Below are 14,985 nucleotides of genomic sequence, written 5' to 3' on the forward strand. Positions count from 1 at the left end.
ATTTCTATGTTTTACATGAATTATGTAAACACACACACACACACACACACACACACACATATGTGCATGTACTAGCTCATGATATTTGGTCTATATAACAGAGTTATGAATGGTCTACATCCATATACAGACACTTCAATAATGTTGAACACACACCTGTCAACTTTCTGGTAATCTTTAAATATCTGTAACAACACCTCTCCAAAGTGAGTCATCTTTGTTAAGTCCTTACTTATAGACCTTAGGTAAACATGTAGAGAAGAACTGGAGTGAATCACCTGTAATATCAAATATGATATAGGATCACACCTGTATATAACCTTATCAAATATGGATAAGTTCAGGATAATACATGTACCTGTAAAAATTAACAATGTTTGGATGAACACCTGTAAAAACATGAATCATCAACAGTTAACATATTTTATTAACTATTTATATTACCAAGACAGGAATACTACAAAACTTATGCAGAGTAATGGGATATGCACTGGATATTCAACTCCAACATCCTGTGATGTCGCCTGATGTCATAAATGATATCTCTTGAGTTACAGTAAGTAATATAATGTCATATATGATATCTCATAAGATACAGTAAGTTAAACAATGTCATATATGATATCTCATAAGATACAGTTAGTTGAACAATGTCATATATGATATCTCATGAGATACATTAAGTTGAACAATGTCATATATGATATCTCATGAGATACAGTAAGTAACACAAAGCCATATATGATATCTCATGAGATAAAGTAAGTTGAACAATGTCATATATGATATCTCATGAGACCCGGAAGTAACACAATGCCATATATGATATCTCATGAGATAAAGTAAGTAAAACAATGCCATATTTAATATCTAATGAGATACAGTAAGTAACACAATGCCATATATGATATCTCATGAGATAAAATAAGTAAAACAATGCCATATATGATATCTCATGAGATACATTAAGTTGAACAATGTCATTTATGATATCTCATGAGATACATTAAGTTGAACAATATCATATATGATATCTCATGAGATACAGTAAGTAACACAATGCCATATATGATATCTCATGAGATAAAGTAAGTTGAACATCTTATATGATATCTCATGTGATACATTAAGTTGAACAATGTCATATATGATATCTCATGAGATGCATTAAGTTGAACAATGTCATATTTGATATCTCATGAGATACATTAAGTTGAACAATGTCATATTTGATATCTCATGTTATACATTAAGTTGAACAATGTCATATTTGATATCTCATGAGATACATTAAGTTGAACAATGTCATAAATGTTCAACTTAATGTATCTCATGAGATATCATATATGGCATTGTTTTACTTATTTTATCTCATGAGATATCATATATGGCATTGTGTTACTTACTGTATCTCATTAGATATTAAATATGGCATTGTTTTACTTACTTTATCTCATGAGATATCATATATGGCATTGTGTTATCTCATGAGATATCATATATGACATTGTTCAACTTAATGTATCTCATGAGATATCAAATATGACATTGTTCAACTAACTGTATCTCATGAGATATCATATAAGACATTATTCAACTGACTGTATCTCATGAGATATCATTTATGACATTGTTCAACTTAATGCATCTCATGAGATATCATATATGACATTGTTCAACTTAATGTATCCCATAAAATATCAAATATGACATTGTTCAACTAACTGAGATAAAGTAACTTGAACAATGTAATATATGATATCTATGAGATACAGTAGTAACACAATGCCATATATGATATCTCATGAGATACAGGTTGAACAATGTCATATATGATATCTCATGAGATACATTAAGTTGAACAATGTCATATATGATATCTCATGAGATACAGTTAGTTGAACAATGTCATATTTGATATTTTATGAGATACATTAAGTTGAACAATGTCATATATGATATCTCATGAGATACAGTTAGTTGAACAATGTCATATTTGATATTTTATGAGATACATTAAGTTGAACAATGTCATATATGATATCTCATGAGATGCATTAAGTTGAACAATGTCATATTTGATATCTCATGAGATACATTAAGTTGAACAATGTCATAAATGATATCTCATGAGATACATTAATTTGAACAATGTCATATATGATTTCTCATGAGATACAGTTAGTTGAACAATGTCATATTTGATATCTCATGAGATACATTAAGTTGAACAATGTCATATATGATATCTCATGAGATGCATTAAGTTGAACAATGTCATATTTGATATCTCATGAGATATATTAAGTTGAACAATGTCATATATGATATCTCATGAGATACAGTTAGTTGAACAATGTCATATATGATATCTCATGAGATACAGTTAGTTTAACAATGGCATATATGATATCTCATAAGATACATTAAATTGAACAATGTCATATATGATATCTCATGAGATACAGTTAGTTGAACAATGTCATATATGATATCTCATGAGATACATTAAGTTAAACAATGTCATATATGATATCTCATGAGATACAGTTAGTTGAACAATGTCTTATATGATATCTTGTGAGATACAGTCAGTAACACATATCCAGTGTTGAACAAAGGTGCTGCTGTCAATTTAATTACAAATGACACAAAGTGAAGGTTGAATTATATTCCCCCCCCCCCCCCCCCCCCCATGGATTCATTACTGATTAGCCCCTCTCTCCCTTGGTTACTGACCAGTGACTCTGTGAGTCCTCCCACGCTGACAGTGAGCCCCAGTAACACGTTATACATGTACGTCTCCAGTCCCAGCAGCTGGGTGAATCGACAGAACGTGTCCGACGGAGCGCCCCAATTAATGTCTCCTAGCTCAGATCTGTGGAAAAAACAAATGTTTAATCTTTTAAATTTTCTAAAAAATAATTTTTTTTTCAACAATTGTCATTTTAGACTACTTTTTAAAAGAAATGAATATGTCATATAAATTTTATTTAATAACTGGAGCTTACTTAGGAAATATTTGGTGTAGTTCTTCTCTGTGGGGAATATGAGGGATTTCAGGTCTGAAAAAAATTAATAATGAAAATGTACATGTATATAGATCAAAAACAATAGTTAGGGCCTTTTGAATGTTGATTGCTTATGTGCATTTTAAAGTCATACAATGTCTAGTTCTATGAACCTTTTTAACAGTAGAAAAATTCTTGTTTGAGAGGGACATAGAAATATTGTGTTCATCTGACTGTTTGTTTATAATCATTGTAACTTTCATTGGATTAAGATAAACTCATTTCTTCCAGAATATTGTAACTTCTCAATATATTTTTTGCCTCCTCCATGGACAATACTTACTCATGAGACAGGAACACCGAGAAGATCTGTCCGGCGTGAGATCGCGTCCGGTCAATCTTCTCACAGCACTGCTGGACCAGACACTGCATGGCTCTCGTACATCTACCCAGAAATAAAAACCGAAAGCACAGTGTGAATTGTACGGTATATACTTGCTTATAAGTTGGTATTTTGGGAGTAGAAATCTGAATAAAAAGTAGGGGTCCGACTTACAGGCATGACATACAATCAGATAATTTTTCCACTGAGTAAAACTTCGTTTTTGGGTGCCATTCTGCTTGCAACTTTAGACTTGCAATCCCTATATACTTGACATGTTTATTTCTAATTACCGGTACTTAAAATATAAACACATTAATACATACATTGAAAGTTTCAACTGTATTTCTTGAAAATATGAACAAGGTTTATTTGATAGTATTTTTTATTTAAGCAAGAAATAATTTACACCTGAGGTGATAATAGCTGTAGGTATAACTGTATTCAAAACAACACAAGCTAGCACTGATTTTAAGAGGCTAATTACCAACCCTAATCAGTCAGTAGGGGATAAAATCACTGTCATTTTATTTCCAGTAGCATTTAAAATAGTTTTTGAGCTATAATCAAGTTGTAATGAGCATTTAAAAAATATAATGGCGTCCAAAATCTAAAGTTACAAACTTCAAGAAAGTCTGTTTACAGAAAACTATTAAAAAACATGGCATCTAAAATCGATCTAGTGGGATTGCAGAACAGCAATTTGAGCTATATTGGTGGCTGTAGGTGGCATGTCACCTAAAACAACACAAGCTAACACACCACTTTTAAATGGGGCTATACCATCTTAATCAGTCATCAGGGGATCAACATCACTATCATTTTAACTGAACACAATTCTTTTAAAATGAATTGCATATAGGAAACGATAACAGAGGGGTCAAACACCAATAATTTTTTTATCTAGAATAAAGTCATTCTTGATAACATGTGCATATTTGATTGACAATCTATAGACTGCTTATCCAGAAATAATTACCCGACTTATAAGAGGGTCAATGGCAAAATCTTGTAAATAAACCTGAAAAACCAACTTATATGCGAACATTACTTATAGGCGAGTATATACGGTACATCAGCCCGGAAATAAAATCCCCAAAAGTCCAGCGTGGAATACCCCATTTACCAAGAAATAAAACCCAAATAAAACAAACTAAGATTAATATTCTTGTTACTTCACAGTGTGCATTAATCCTCTTTATTTCTTATCTTTTTAATAAAAATTTATGAACAATGTCTAGACCTTTTTCTCATAATGACTGATCTGTCATCCGATGACAGACTGACTTACATATCCGCTGTAAACAATTCCGGCTTGTTGCTGACCAGAAGTGATGTCACTTCCTGTAGCCCAGTCATGCTTGCCTCTCGCACCCTGTAAAATAATTCAATTTTTTGTATTCATTCACAAAGAAGTTTTTTAGTTCTACATGGAGAAACACTTGGGAATACTTACATCAGTATTACTGTAAACCCAAATATTAGTGCCTGCTTTAATTAGCAATCAACAAGAGATAACATTTTTGTAACGACTAGTTTTCATGGTTGAACCTCTGTAATTAATGTTAAACAAATACAAACAGCATGTAGAAACTGGAGAAATATTTAGGCAACAAAATTTCGAATAAACCTCACAATATTTTCCTGCATACATATAAAAAAATGTTTACAGTAATTTACAGCAATTTGAGTGGAAGAGAACCTACCAAGCTCCGACGTCGCCTCGACTGTCCAGAGTGTAGTCTGTCATGGCCCTCAGCAGGGCGTTATAGACAGCAGGGACATTGTCGGCACACAGGCTCCCCTGGGGCGAGTTTCCCACCCCCACCGCAGTACATATACTGGAAACAAACAGATTCAGTAGAGGTTGATGTTGCAGTGCTCTTGTTTAGCGCTGACTGTAGCTCCATGAGAAATTCAGGTTGATGGACTGTGAAGGTACTGTTCCATTCATCCAAAAGCTGTATATTAATTGCGCACAAAAGTTGAGCATGGTTTTGGACTTATGTTACTAAATTATGAATATATTCTGTAAATATTTTCATACCAAAAACTTCCTGAGCAAATAGGTTAATAAGTCCAAAACTGTGTACGTCAACTTTTTGTGCACAATAAATATACATTTTTTTATGGATGAAAGTGTAGCTTTACAGTCCATCCAATCAAATTTCCCATGGAGCTACAGTTCTGCACCTAATTGAATATGTGTATCATTTAAATAATTGCATAATGAGAATAAATAGATCAAAGACAAAATTATGTCACTCAATGTTATGCTATGCTTTCCAAGTTATAATAATGCGTCTTTTTGCTACTATTTTTGCTTTACACATACTGTAAATTTAATTAATTTGATAATTATCATATCTTATCACCTTTTATACAGCTTCTTGTCTGCTTACTGATGAATTAACTAATATCCAATTAAAATATTAAATACATGTAGATGCTTAGGTCCAAAAATGAATGAAATGTATGAGTGTACCTTGAGAAATTCAATAGAAACACCCAAGTAAACATGCACCCTGAACTCTTAATGGCCTTGCTGACACACTTACTTAGTGATGGCCTTAATGGCGTCTCTCCTGGCCTCCACCCATTTCTTCTCCTTCTCTTTGATTTCAGCAGCTTCAAACAAACTTGTGAAGACAACCTCTAGCTGTCCTTGGAGAAAGAACTTGGGTAAAGCCCCAAGAGCTAGGGAAAAGCCCTTCCTGCAAAAGGAGAACACATGAAGTACGATGAAGTAAACTGACATATAGTCTCCTGAGTGTTTTACTGATGCTGTGTTTGCCTGACAATCAGTACCTGGTAGTTTCCATGTTACTCTTCAGCTCCTGGGTGTACTTCCTGACCACCCATTCTGTAACACAAAAAAACAATCAGATCTGTTTCTTGTAGAAGTCAGAGATCAATCTATCAACATTAGCCTTATTTAGTTTTTGGGTTACCAGAGTATCTAACTGAAAATACTTCCAAATCTTGTATTTTCTGCCATTGAGATTACTTATAATAATGTCAATATGCAATGATGACCTTGCTTGTCTTTCTTTGGGGATCCATCACCCTCCATAAAATACTCTCTGTAGAATGCAGGAATGGCTTGGGCTGCTGCTATCTACAATGAACAGGTGTTTATATGATATGAGATGTCTAGGAATCATAATCAATACTCTATAAATTTTACCATCATATAAATGCAAGTGGATGGAACATACATAGACATGTACATGCATATCTTATAAAATTAGATTTTATATCATTAATATTACCTGAACATCTTGTTCAACATGTTGTAAACATCCGCTAATCAAATCCTGCCAAAGATCTGAAAATAGAACATAGCTGGTATACCAAAAAATCAGTGGAACCATTAATGAATGGGGCATAAAAGTACTGGTATAGTGTGTTGCTGTGTATTTCATTTTTGCATTTTTTGTGATAAGCAATTTCTGTTCAATCAAATAAATCTCAAAATGTCAAGCACATAAAATAAAATGCATTTGGAAATAGACAAAATCAAATTTATGCTAACTTGTTGAAAAATCAGTTTCCTTCAAACATCATATGTTGTGAATATAAGTTGACTGTTATTTCACTCATTCTAAAAGACACTTACCCAGGACGGGATCCCCGTGGAAAGGTAACTTGGCCAGGGACAGCTTCTCTATCAGACAGGTCATGGCCCTCCTCATCAGGTCCCCGCCCCAGCCACGGAAAAGGTTGGCAGTGTTTAACTGTTGAAAGAATCAAATCACAGCAGACATTAAAATTACAAAAGAGCCTATATCTTTGTAGTCATGCTCATATTAGGTCATGTGACTTTTACCAAAACAATGAAAAAAATTACTGGATACGAAAGAAGCAAATACAAATGTACATTAAAATGCATTTTCTGTTTGATAATGAGTGAAATTGATAAAATGGTGTAACTATGAATTACAGATACATGCATATGTTTAACACAGTTAGATCTTAATATAATTTTCCATTAGATTTGGTAAAGAGGAAACATTTACAAATAATAGGGTAATGTGTTCTCATGTCGTCTGCCAGTTCTTGCAACTGTCAGAGTGTCTATATAAAATTAACCTTAATTCATGTAAATGATCCTAAACCCAGTCCTACCACACAAGAAATAATCTTCTTTCAGTTCAAAAATTCTAACAGTAATCACATATAAAGGAAGACCAAATGAGAAAAAAAACTTTTTTTTCAGAAATGAATGAGTCTTAATCATATGGTGTTCAAGTTTTCATTATTTTCTTTTTTACAAACAACTTATTCTACTTGTATAAGAAAATATTGCATTCCTATATTTGTATTTTACCAGTTTAATGATATTTTTCATTCCTTCTATGACTTCTTCACTTAAAACATCTGTGATAGACCTGAAATACAATATAATAGATTTTAACAACAAACCACACAAAATGCTCAAATAAAGCCAATAAATCTAATAATAAGATTTAAGACCTTACTTATTTTTGTCCTCTGCTACTTTAGCTAGAGCATGAGTGATTTCTGCGACAGCCAGTATGGCACCGTGCCTAGCAAACAGATCCATTCCTGTTGTCAAGGGGATCAGTCTTGGTAACACTGCAGTGAGAGACAACTTCTAATTTTATTTTATTCCTTTAGAATACCAGTTTGTGACTTTTCAGTTCCCATCTTCACTTCCATTTTAATCAGACATTCAACTTGAGTACATTGTATTACACAGGTGACTTCAGCTATAATGTTCATTTATTATTTATAATTACCTGTAATATTTACAAGAAAAATACAACCATGATCATACCTTGCTCAGCCATAAGCTCTGGAGCTTTAGGGGTAAGGTTATGAAGTCCTCGGGCTGAGAGTTCTCTCATAGAGCTGTAATTGAAAGGAAGTACTTGTTATGTATGTTTCCATTTCTTACATACCAGTTTTAGATTATTGACATTTGCTTTATCTTGAAAAAAGAGAGAGAGAAAAAGAGAGAGATTCTTACCTGTCCCAGTGGCTAACCTTTACATCAGCCAGGTGATTAATTAGCGCAACAGTGTACTCTGGGAACTGAGCTATGTAAACACTGCAAGAAAGAAATATTAAATCATAATCTATTGTGTGAGACTCAAACTGAAGATTTTTAGCAGAAACTGTATGTACCTCAAGTCCAGGAAGCAATGAGACCTGTTCCCTACTGCGAAATAGTCAGCGTGTGTCAGGATGTCAATGCCATGGGGGAAAATTCCCTGTACAAAGAGGGGAGAATGTCAAATCATTCATAAATGATAGATATAAATCAAAATTATTCTGAGCCTTCTCCCTGACTTACTGACCTGTCGCCCCACATTCTCCTGAAAGGCAGCAGCTGCCGCCCGCCGAACATTGACCTCTCGGTCAAATATTGACACCTTCACCAAGGCACTGGAATAAAGGAATAAATTACAGTTCAAAATTTACAGCCATTAAGGCAACCAAATAAGTGCCTGATCCTCAAGTCTTGTTTAATCAAATTGCATGCATCAATCTATATGAAATCATACTTTGCGATGTCTTTCACATATTTGGCCATGTCTCCAGGATTGTAGGCCCTAGCAAATGCCCAGCTGACATAACAGGCTGCATCCCGCACATTGGCTCCAACAGAGAAATCGCCTCTTCTCTCATCATACTCCAGCGACTTCAACATGACAGGTACCACTGAAGGCACAACGATAAGAAAATTCACTCAAAAACCAATGCCAAAAGAGCTCATTTTAATGCTAGAAATTTAAATATCGAATTTGAATTGAAGGTTAGGAAGTACCAGGTACTCTTTTTAGATTTTACAGTCTATCGGTATCGTTCTTGATTCTTAGAGTGAATATAAAGTAATATAAATCAGTAAGTTTATTTCTTCAATACACAAATATGTAAGCAATTAGCAGATATACATGGCTAGATCTAAATACTGACCATCAGGGAGCCTCTGAGGGAGCAACAAGCCACGCCTACCCAGCTCTGCCAGCGTCAGGCAACCTGAAAAAATAGTGTCCAGGTCAGTCTTTATAGGAGGAAAGTATTTTTAATAAACTTAATGAATAAACTTAGATTGAAAATAAAATGATGGTTCAAAAAGTAAACTTTATCTATAAGTAAAGAAAGACAAAGTGCATCTTTCTCAACAAAGTGGTACAGTAATTTAGCTGAGGCTAAAACCCACAACAGTGACAGTTAACATTTATTGAAAATGATTCTAACGGTGCTTTTTAAAAGTATACCTGTAACAATGATGTCATTTTTAGAGACCTGAAATAATATATCTCTTTATGTGGGAAGAAGGTACAAGAGTGATGGGTTTTTTCTTACGCTAGGAATTGTGTGTGTGAAGACAATTCTACACTTTACAACAACTTACCCCCATGCCAGGCCCCCTCTGTCTCTAGTAGAGTAAATAACTGTAGGACTGATCCCACCACTTCATCTGCTAGCTCCATTGGAAGACGACCTGTGACTCTGCCAATCCTAAAATAATCCAAAACACTCATAGAGATCCAATGTTTATCATACAGATCCGTAAAAAAAGAAACGACTTTTATAAACGATTTACCCCTTTGCAGCAGACCATCTGACTATGGTATCTTTGTCCTTGAGTCCACCAAGGAGGTACTCTGTGAATAAGACACTAAATATTTACCAAAAGCAAAGCACACCCTTTGACAATAAATCAATTTCAAAAAAAAATATCTGCTTTCGATCCTTATACCAGATTAATCAAAGCATCTCACATGATGTACTAACCCTATGACTTCCTCCATGATCATGTAAACCTGGTGTAACATTCAATATATTGTACAATTTCACATAACACGTGATATACTGACCTATGACATCCTCCAGCTCCTCTGGAATGTCATATTCTTCCTCCTCTTCCTCCACAGCTTGTGTTTGATTCACGGTCGGCTGAACATTCCCTCTCTTCAGCAGATTGTCTAATAGTGAACGGTTTCCACGCTGGTATCTGTCACACAGAATACCGGGTAATGAGTCTAGTTTAGTTGCTGGTAGTCACACAAGATTGTCTTTATATGTACACTAATGCAAATATTCATGCTATAAAGCACATGTGTAAAATTACTTTATTTCCTGTCATTAATATTTTTTAGAGTGCCTGTTTTTAAAAATTTTGGAAATTCCTTTGAACAATACAACATGTGCCTGTACTTATTACCGCATTACAAAAAACTTGATTTGTACACATATATTTGAAATATTTTCAAAACTCTTTTACTGCACATGCATTTTCAGTTCATTTTGTAATTAAAATGAAATTTAAAGATGACCACATACCTCCATGCAGCTACCCTGGCCTTCAGAAAAGTCAGACCAAGCCTCTGGATGACCTTGACTGCAGCTTTTCTCAAAAGCGTGTTGTTGTTTTTATTCAACTCCAATTTCTCTACGACTTGAAGAACTGGTGCAGCTTTATAAATGGTACAATATAGATAATAATTATGCCTCTAATATTTCTAAATTTGTCATGAAATATTATCAGAGCCAAAAAATAAACAATTACTGAAAAAGTACAGGTAAAAATAGGTAAAGTGATAGTCAGATTTGAATGTCTGCTCTTACCAAACTCCAGAAGATCTTCTCTTTTTCCATTTTTGAACAGAAGAGCTAGCATTGTTAACACCCCACTGACTTGGTTGTTTCCAACAATTGTGTCCACTACAATGTGAGCATAGAGAAGATGAGTATAAGTAAGAGGTAGATCCTTCATCATCTGTCATGCAAACATATTATCCTAACGGACCATGAACCAGTTTAGATTGTTATACATACTGTTAGCATTGTGGAGGACTTGCAGAGACCAGTCTAAGAACTCTGGGAGTTTTTCTTTTCGGACATCGGGACGAGTGCAGAATTTGGCTGCAAGGAAAGCTGCAGCATCGCGACATTTGTCATTGACTGTAAGGTAGGTCTGTAAGAGAATTTAGATAAATTTAAATTTAAGCGAGTACTTAATACCACGATTCCATTGTTTTGTATCAAATCGTGAGAATATAAAATCGCAAGGACCATTTTTTGTTATAATTTCCTATAGAACAAAACTGTCTGAAAAATAAAAGACTGATTTAAAAATTCACGAGGGTTGCTTCTCGCGGTTTTACGTGGATATTAATTCCTCGCATTTAATTATGAATCTACAGTATAAGGTGATGGAGCATAAATATATGCAGTGACAGTCACTAGTCAAAACTAAAAGGGAGGTTTGTTGGAACAGAATCAAGTTGAATATTTGAAAACATTTATTAACAATCCAACCTCAAAAGACCTATGGAAATTCTAAACACTTAACAACAGTACCATCAATTTATTTCCGACAAACAACAATGCAAAATTTTTTAAAGAAATTAATCATTACACTGATGGAGTTTGTTGAGGTGCCTGACTTGTCTTACCCGTGCAATGTTCAGGATTCTATCCATGACGGGCTGTTTCTTCTCTCCCCCTGAGGAGGGAATATTGCTGTCCAGTCTGACCATGTCAAAGGGGATCATACACACGACCGAGACCCACAGAATCAGCATGTAGCGAGTCTCCCAGGTCTACAATCACAGTCAATCACCATTAACCACAAACTGTCCACAATGCCTTAGCTTGGAAACTTTATGAATAAAGTGACACTGGTAATACTGGAAGAAGACAATGTACCTGGAAATCCTGTGGTTCCTGCTGGCTAATGGCTGACAACACTGGCTCGACATCTGCTACTTCATGTGGAAACTGACGTATCACAATTTTAAACCCTCTCATCTATGTAAATAAATCCAGAAAATTTTGTACCGTAATTCAAAAAATTATAAAGAAAGTTTCCATGGTTATTGCATGAATGGATCACGTGACAACTGACCTTGGTTATGAGATACAAGTATTTGTAAGCTTCCTGTTTCAGTGCTGGTGGATGGCTGGGATTTCTTACAATATCAATTATCTGCATCACAAGGGACTCTGTAATATTTTGTTTTAAGTATATTAGAACAGAAATTTGAATTTCATTGTAACATGACAGTTCAAAGCAGAGTTTTAAATTCAGGAGGTTGAAATACTTCTCTTTAAAAAGTTCTTGAATAAGTAGAAAGCATGATAAAATACATTCCATGAGCAATTCTTGTACATTATTTCTTATAATACATTAAAGAAACAAAATACTATTCCAAAGACTGGTATGTCTTGGAACTTAGAAAAGATACTGAAAATCAATTTTCCTACCCTGGAAATAATGTGTAATTTCATTTCAAGAATTCTCACCAATAAAATTTTATATCTGAAAGTTAAACCTCTGAAAAAGTGATTTGAAAAAATGTATTGAGTAAATGTTTCATAAAATAAGGCATTGTAAAATATGAGTGAGACTCAATGATCAGGAAACTGAAAATATGAAGAGAAGCCAGTTATTATCACAGATCTACAATAGAGATCATGGATAAACATCCTGCTATAAACACAGTACTTATATGTTGAGTTTTATGGATACTTACCCAGGTGTGGATCTATAAGGTGTGGCTGCTCCTGATACTCATCAATGATGACTATATAGAATACACAAATAATACTTTATATGATAATTTACCTAGGATAGGCTATTCTGGTATACGGCTACTATATGCTTCCATACTGTAGTATTAAATAAAAAGTAGTTCTTCTTTATGTTTTTAAATATTTTTCATTAATATATTCCTATGTTGAACTTTGAGCATCTCCTATCGCCAATACTTATTAAACATTTGTAACATTGTAGTTCTTGAAAATAAGTTATTATCACCTTAATTTGCACCCATGATGGTAAAATGATTGTTACTGGATCACAATTTGAACAAACTTAATTTACATTATGATAGGCCTACATTAAAAAAAAATCTTAACAGTAAATATTGGCATCTCTGTTGCACTTGTTCTTCACATAACCTTTTTTCAGTTCTAAAAAATAACTCCCCTTTATGCAAACATCATAATTATTTGAGCAAATGTAAAAAGGTGCTTTGGGCCAAGTTTGGTTGAAATGTTAGTAATCATAGAACCATTTTAACAAGTGCTTGGACTTTGGGTAGATGTGTCTAACAACAATGTGACGTAGGCCTGTCTATTTCTTTGCTGGCCACTCAGCCATGACTCTTTGAAATCAACAAGATTTGTCTGGCTTTTGAGCTATGACTATGCAATCGGTGCACATTTCGCTTGAAACCGCATCATTTTTAACTTGTTTTGACGCAAGAAATAGATAGCTACATCCTACTGAGAGTCCAAGGTCTTGTTAAAATGGTTCTAATTCTGTAGAAGTTCAAACTTTATTCAATATATGACTTTGGGCACCATACAAAGTCTGCTGATAAAGCCAACTCTCTCAGGCATGTAAAGAGCTTCAAACTAGGACAAATTGCTATAAAATACTTGCTATTATTGAAAGAAGATAAATTCATGCAAAATTTGAACTTGATTTATTGTCAATTGCTATTGAAATTTGGACGTTATAATTAATCTGTATTTGTTTTTTATTTGTATATGTTTTTATTTTCTTAATAGGTATGAAACTTGTACAGAGATAGAGAGAACTCCGTTAGTTTCAAATGTAACGGGGCAAGTAAACCTAAACTTGGATTTTACCTGCACTAATCAAACAGAGAAAAAAATAGAGCTGGTCAATTAAAATTGGTCAGGTATCTTGACAGAATGTATGTGCTAAACCCATTTGAGTACCCCTTTGATACTGTCACTGGGACTCTGCACATCAATACTGATGCCTTGATTTTGGGATTTCATAAATTATAATGAATTCAAAGTTGGTTATGCATATTGTAGAACCATTTTAACAAGAGCTTGGACTTTGAATAGTTAGTGTCAAACAGTGATGTGACCTAGACTGTCTATTTCATTATAGGCCACTCAGCCATTGCTCTTTAAAATCAACAGGATTTGTCTGGCTTTTGAGTTAACACTACGCAATCTGTGTAAACTGCGTCATTAACGTCATTTTTAACTTACGCAAGAAATAGATAGTTACGTCCTATCGAAAGTCCAAAGTCTTGTTAAAATGGTTCTATTTCTCTTAGCATGTGTTTGCTAACACTGTCAATATGTAATGTCAATGCTCTTGTCAATAAATTAAGATGAGAAAATTCTGGACGAATAAACAAATACTGAGTCATCGCTGTGAATACATTACATGTGAATCTTTCACAGGACGCCTCCCTCGCAACCTGGTCATTGTAGGTATTTTTCAGGGATGCAATCAGACTTTTTACTTCTTGTAGATCCTTAAACTCTTCCAGTACATGCCCTTTTCCTTGTTCCTCCTCCATCGCGTCCATGGAGGCAGTCATTTTGGAAATTAGTTAATTCGTACGATAACAATTTCGAGTTGCTTATTTTTATTACGTCACTTCGAAATAATTGTTGTAATAGTTTTAAATTATGAATTATTGAAAAAAGTCATTGTCTTTTAATTTTCATAGGGTTTGCATAATAGCAAAATATTACTTATAAAGTTTTAATAATTTCAAATATATATATATATATATATATATTTTTTTATAATTTTATGAAGTAGAGACCTGTTTAATG

General features: G+C 33.9%; 1 protein-coding gene across 1 annotated transcript in view; it reads right to left on the reverse strand.

Annotated features, from left to right (window-relative positions):
• The window catches only part of LOC105325606 (tubulin-specific chaperone D), a 37,299-nt gene extending 22,530 nt beyond the window's left edge, over positions 1 to 14,769 (reverse strand). Inside the window, exons 1-30 of the mRNA XM_011425240.4 lie at positions 14,588 to 14,769; positions 12,906 to 12,956; positions 12,278 to 12,375; positions 12,079 to 12,180; positions 11,826 to 11,972; positions 11,206 to 11,344; positions 10,996 to 11,091; positions 10,711 to 10,843; positions 10,245 to 10,381; positions 9,971 to 10,031; positions 9,779 to 9,885; positions 9,337 to 9,399; positions 8,925 to 9,081; positions 8,718 to 8,805; positions 8,545 to 8,630; positions 8,387 to 8,467; positions 8,195 to 8,268; positions 7,875 to 7,992; positions 7,724 to 7,784; positions 7,013 to 7,130; positions 6,666 to 6,721; positions 6,430 to 6,511; positions 6,202 to 6,256; positions 5,952 to 6,107; positions 5,100 to 5,234; positions 4,685 to 4,768; positions 3,355 to 3,456; positions 3,012 to 3,065; positions 2,740 to 2,878; positions 157 to 278 (exon numbers count right to left, since the gene is read on the reverse strand). Of these exons, the coding sequence (XP_011423542.4) occupies positions 157 to 278; positions 2,740 to 2,878; positions 3,012 to 3,065; positions 3,355 to 3,456; positions 4,685 to 4,768; positions 5,100 to 5,234; positions 5,952 to 6,107; positions 6,202 to 6,256; positions 6,430 to 6,511; positions 6,666 to 6,721; positions 7,013 to 7,130; positions 7,724 to 7,784; positions 7,875 to 7,992; positions 8,195 to 8,268; positions 8,387 to 8,467; positions 8,545 to 8,630; positions 8,718 to 8,805; positions 8,925 to 9,081; positions 9,337 to 9,399; positions 9,779 to 9,885; positions 9,971 to 10,031; positions 10,245 to 10,381; positions 10,711 to 10,843; positions 10,996 to 11,091; positions 11,206 to 11,344; positions 11,826 to 11,972; positions 12,079 to 12,180; positions 12,278 to 12,375; positions 12,906 to 12,956; positions 14,588 to 14,744 (3,059 nt within the window). The 5' untranslated portion in view covers positions 14,745 to 14,769. The remainder of the gene's footprint in view (positions 1 to 156; positions 279 to 2,739; positions 2,879 to 3,011; positions 3,066 to 3,354; positions 3,457 to 4,684; positions 4,769 to 5,099; positions 5,235 to 5,951; positions 6,108 to 6,201; positions 6,257 to 6,429; positions 6,512 to 6,665; positions 6,722 to 7,012; positions 7,131 to 7,723; positions 7,785 to 7,874; positions 7,993 to 8,194; positions 8,269 to 8,386; positions 8,468 to 8,544; positions 8,631 to 8,717; positions 8,806 to 8,924; positions 9,082 to 9,336; positions 9,400 to 9,778; positions 9,886 to 9,970; positions 10,032 to 10,244; positions 10,382 to 10,710; positions 10,844 to 10,995; positions 11,092 to 11,205; positions 11,345 to 11,825; positions 11,973 to 12,078; positions 12,181 to 12,277; positions 12,376 to 12,905; positions 12,957 to 14,587) is intronic.
• Positions 14,770 to 14,985: the final 216 nt, after the last annotated feature.

Source organism: Magallana gigas, chromosome 7 (assembly GCF_963853765.1).
Source record: "Magallana gigas chromosome 7, xbMagGiga1.1, whole genome shotgun sequence".
Classification (NCBI taxonomy): Eukaryota; Metazoa; Mollusca; class Bivalvia; order Ostreida; family Ostreidae; genus Magallana; species Magallana gigas.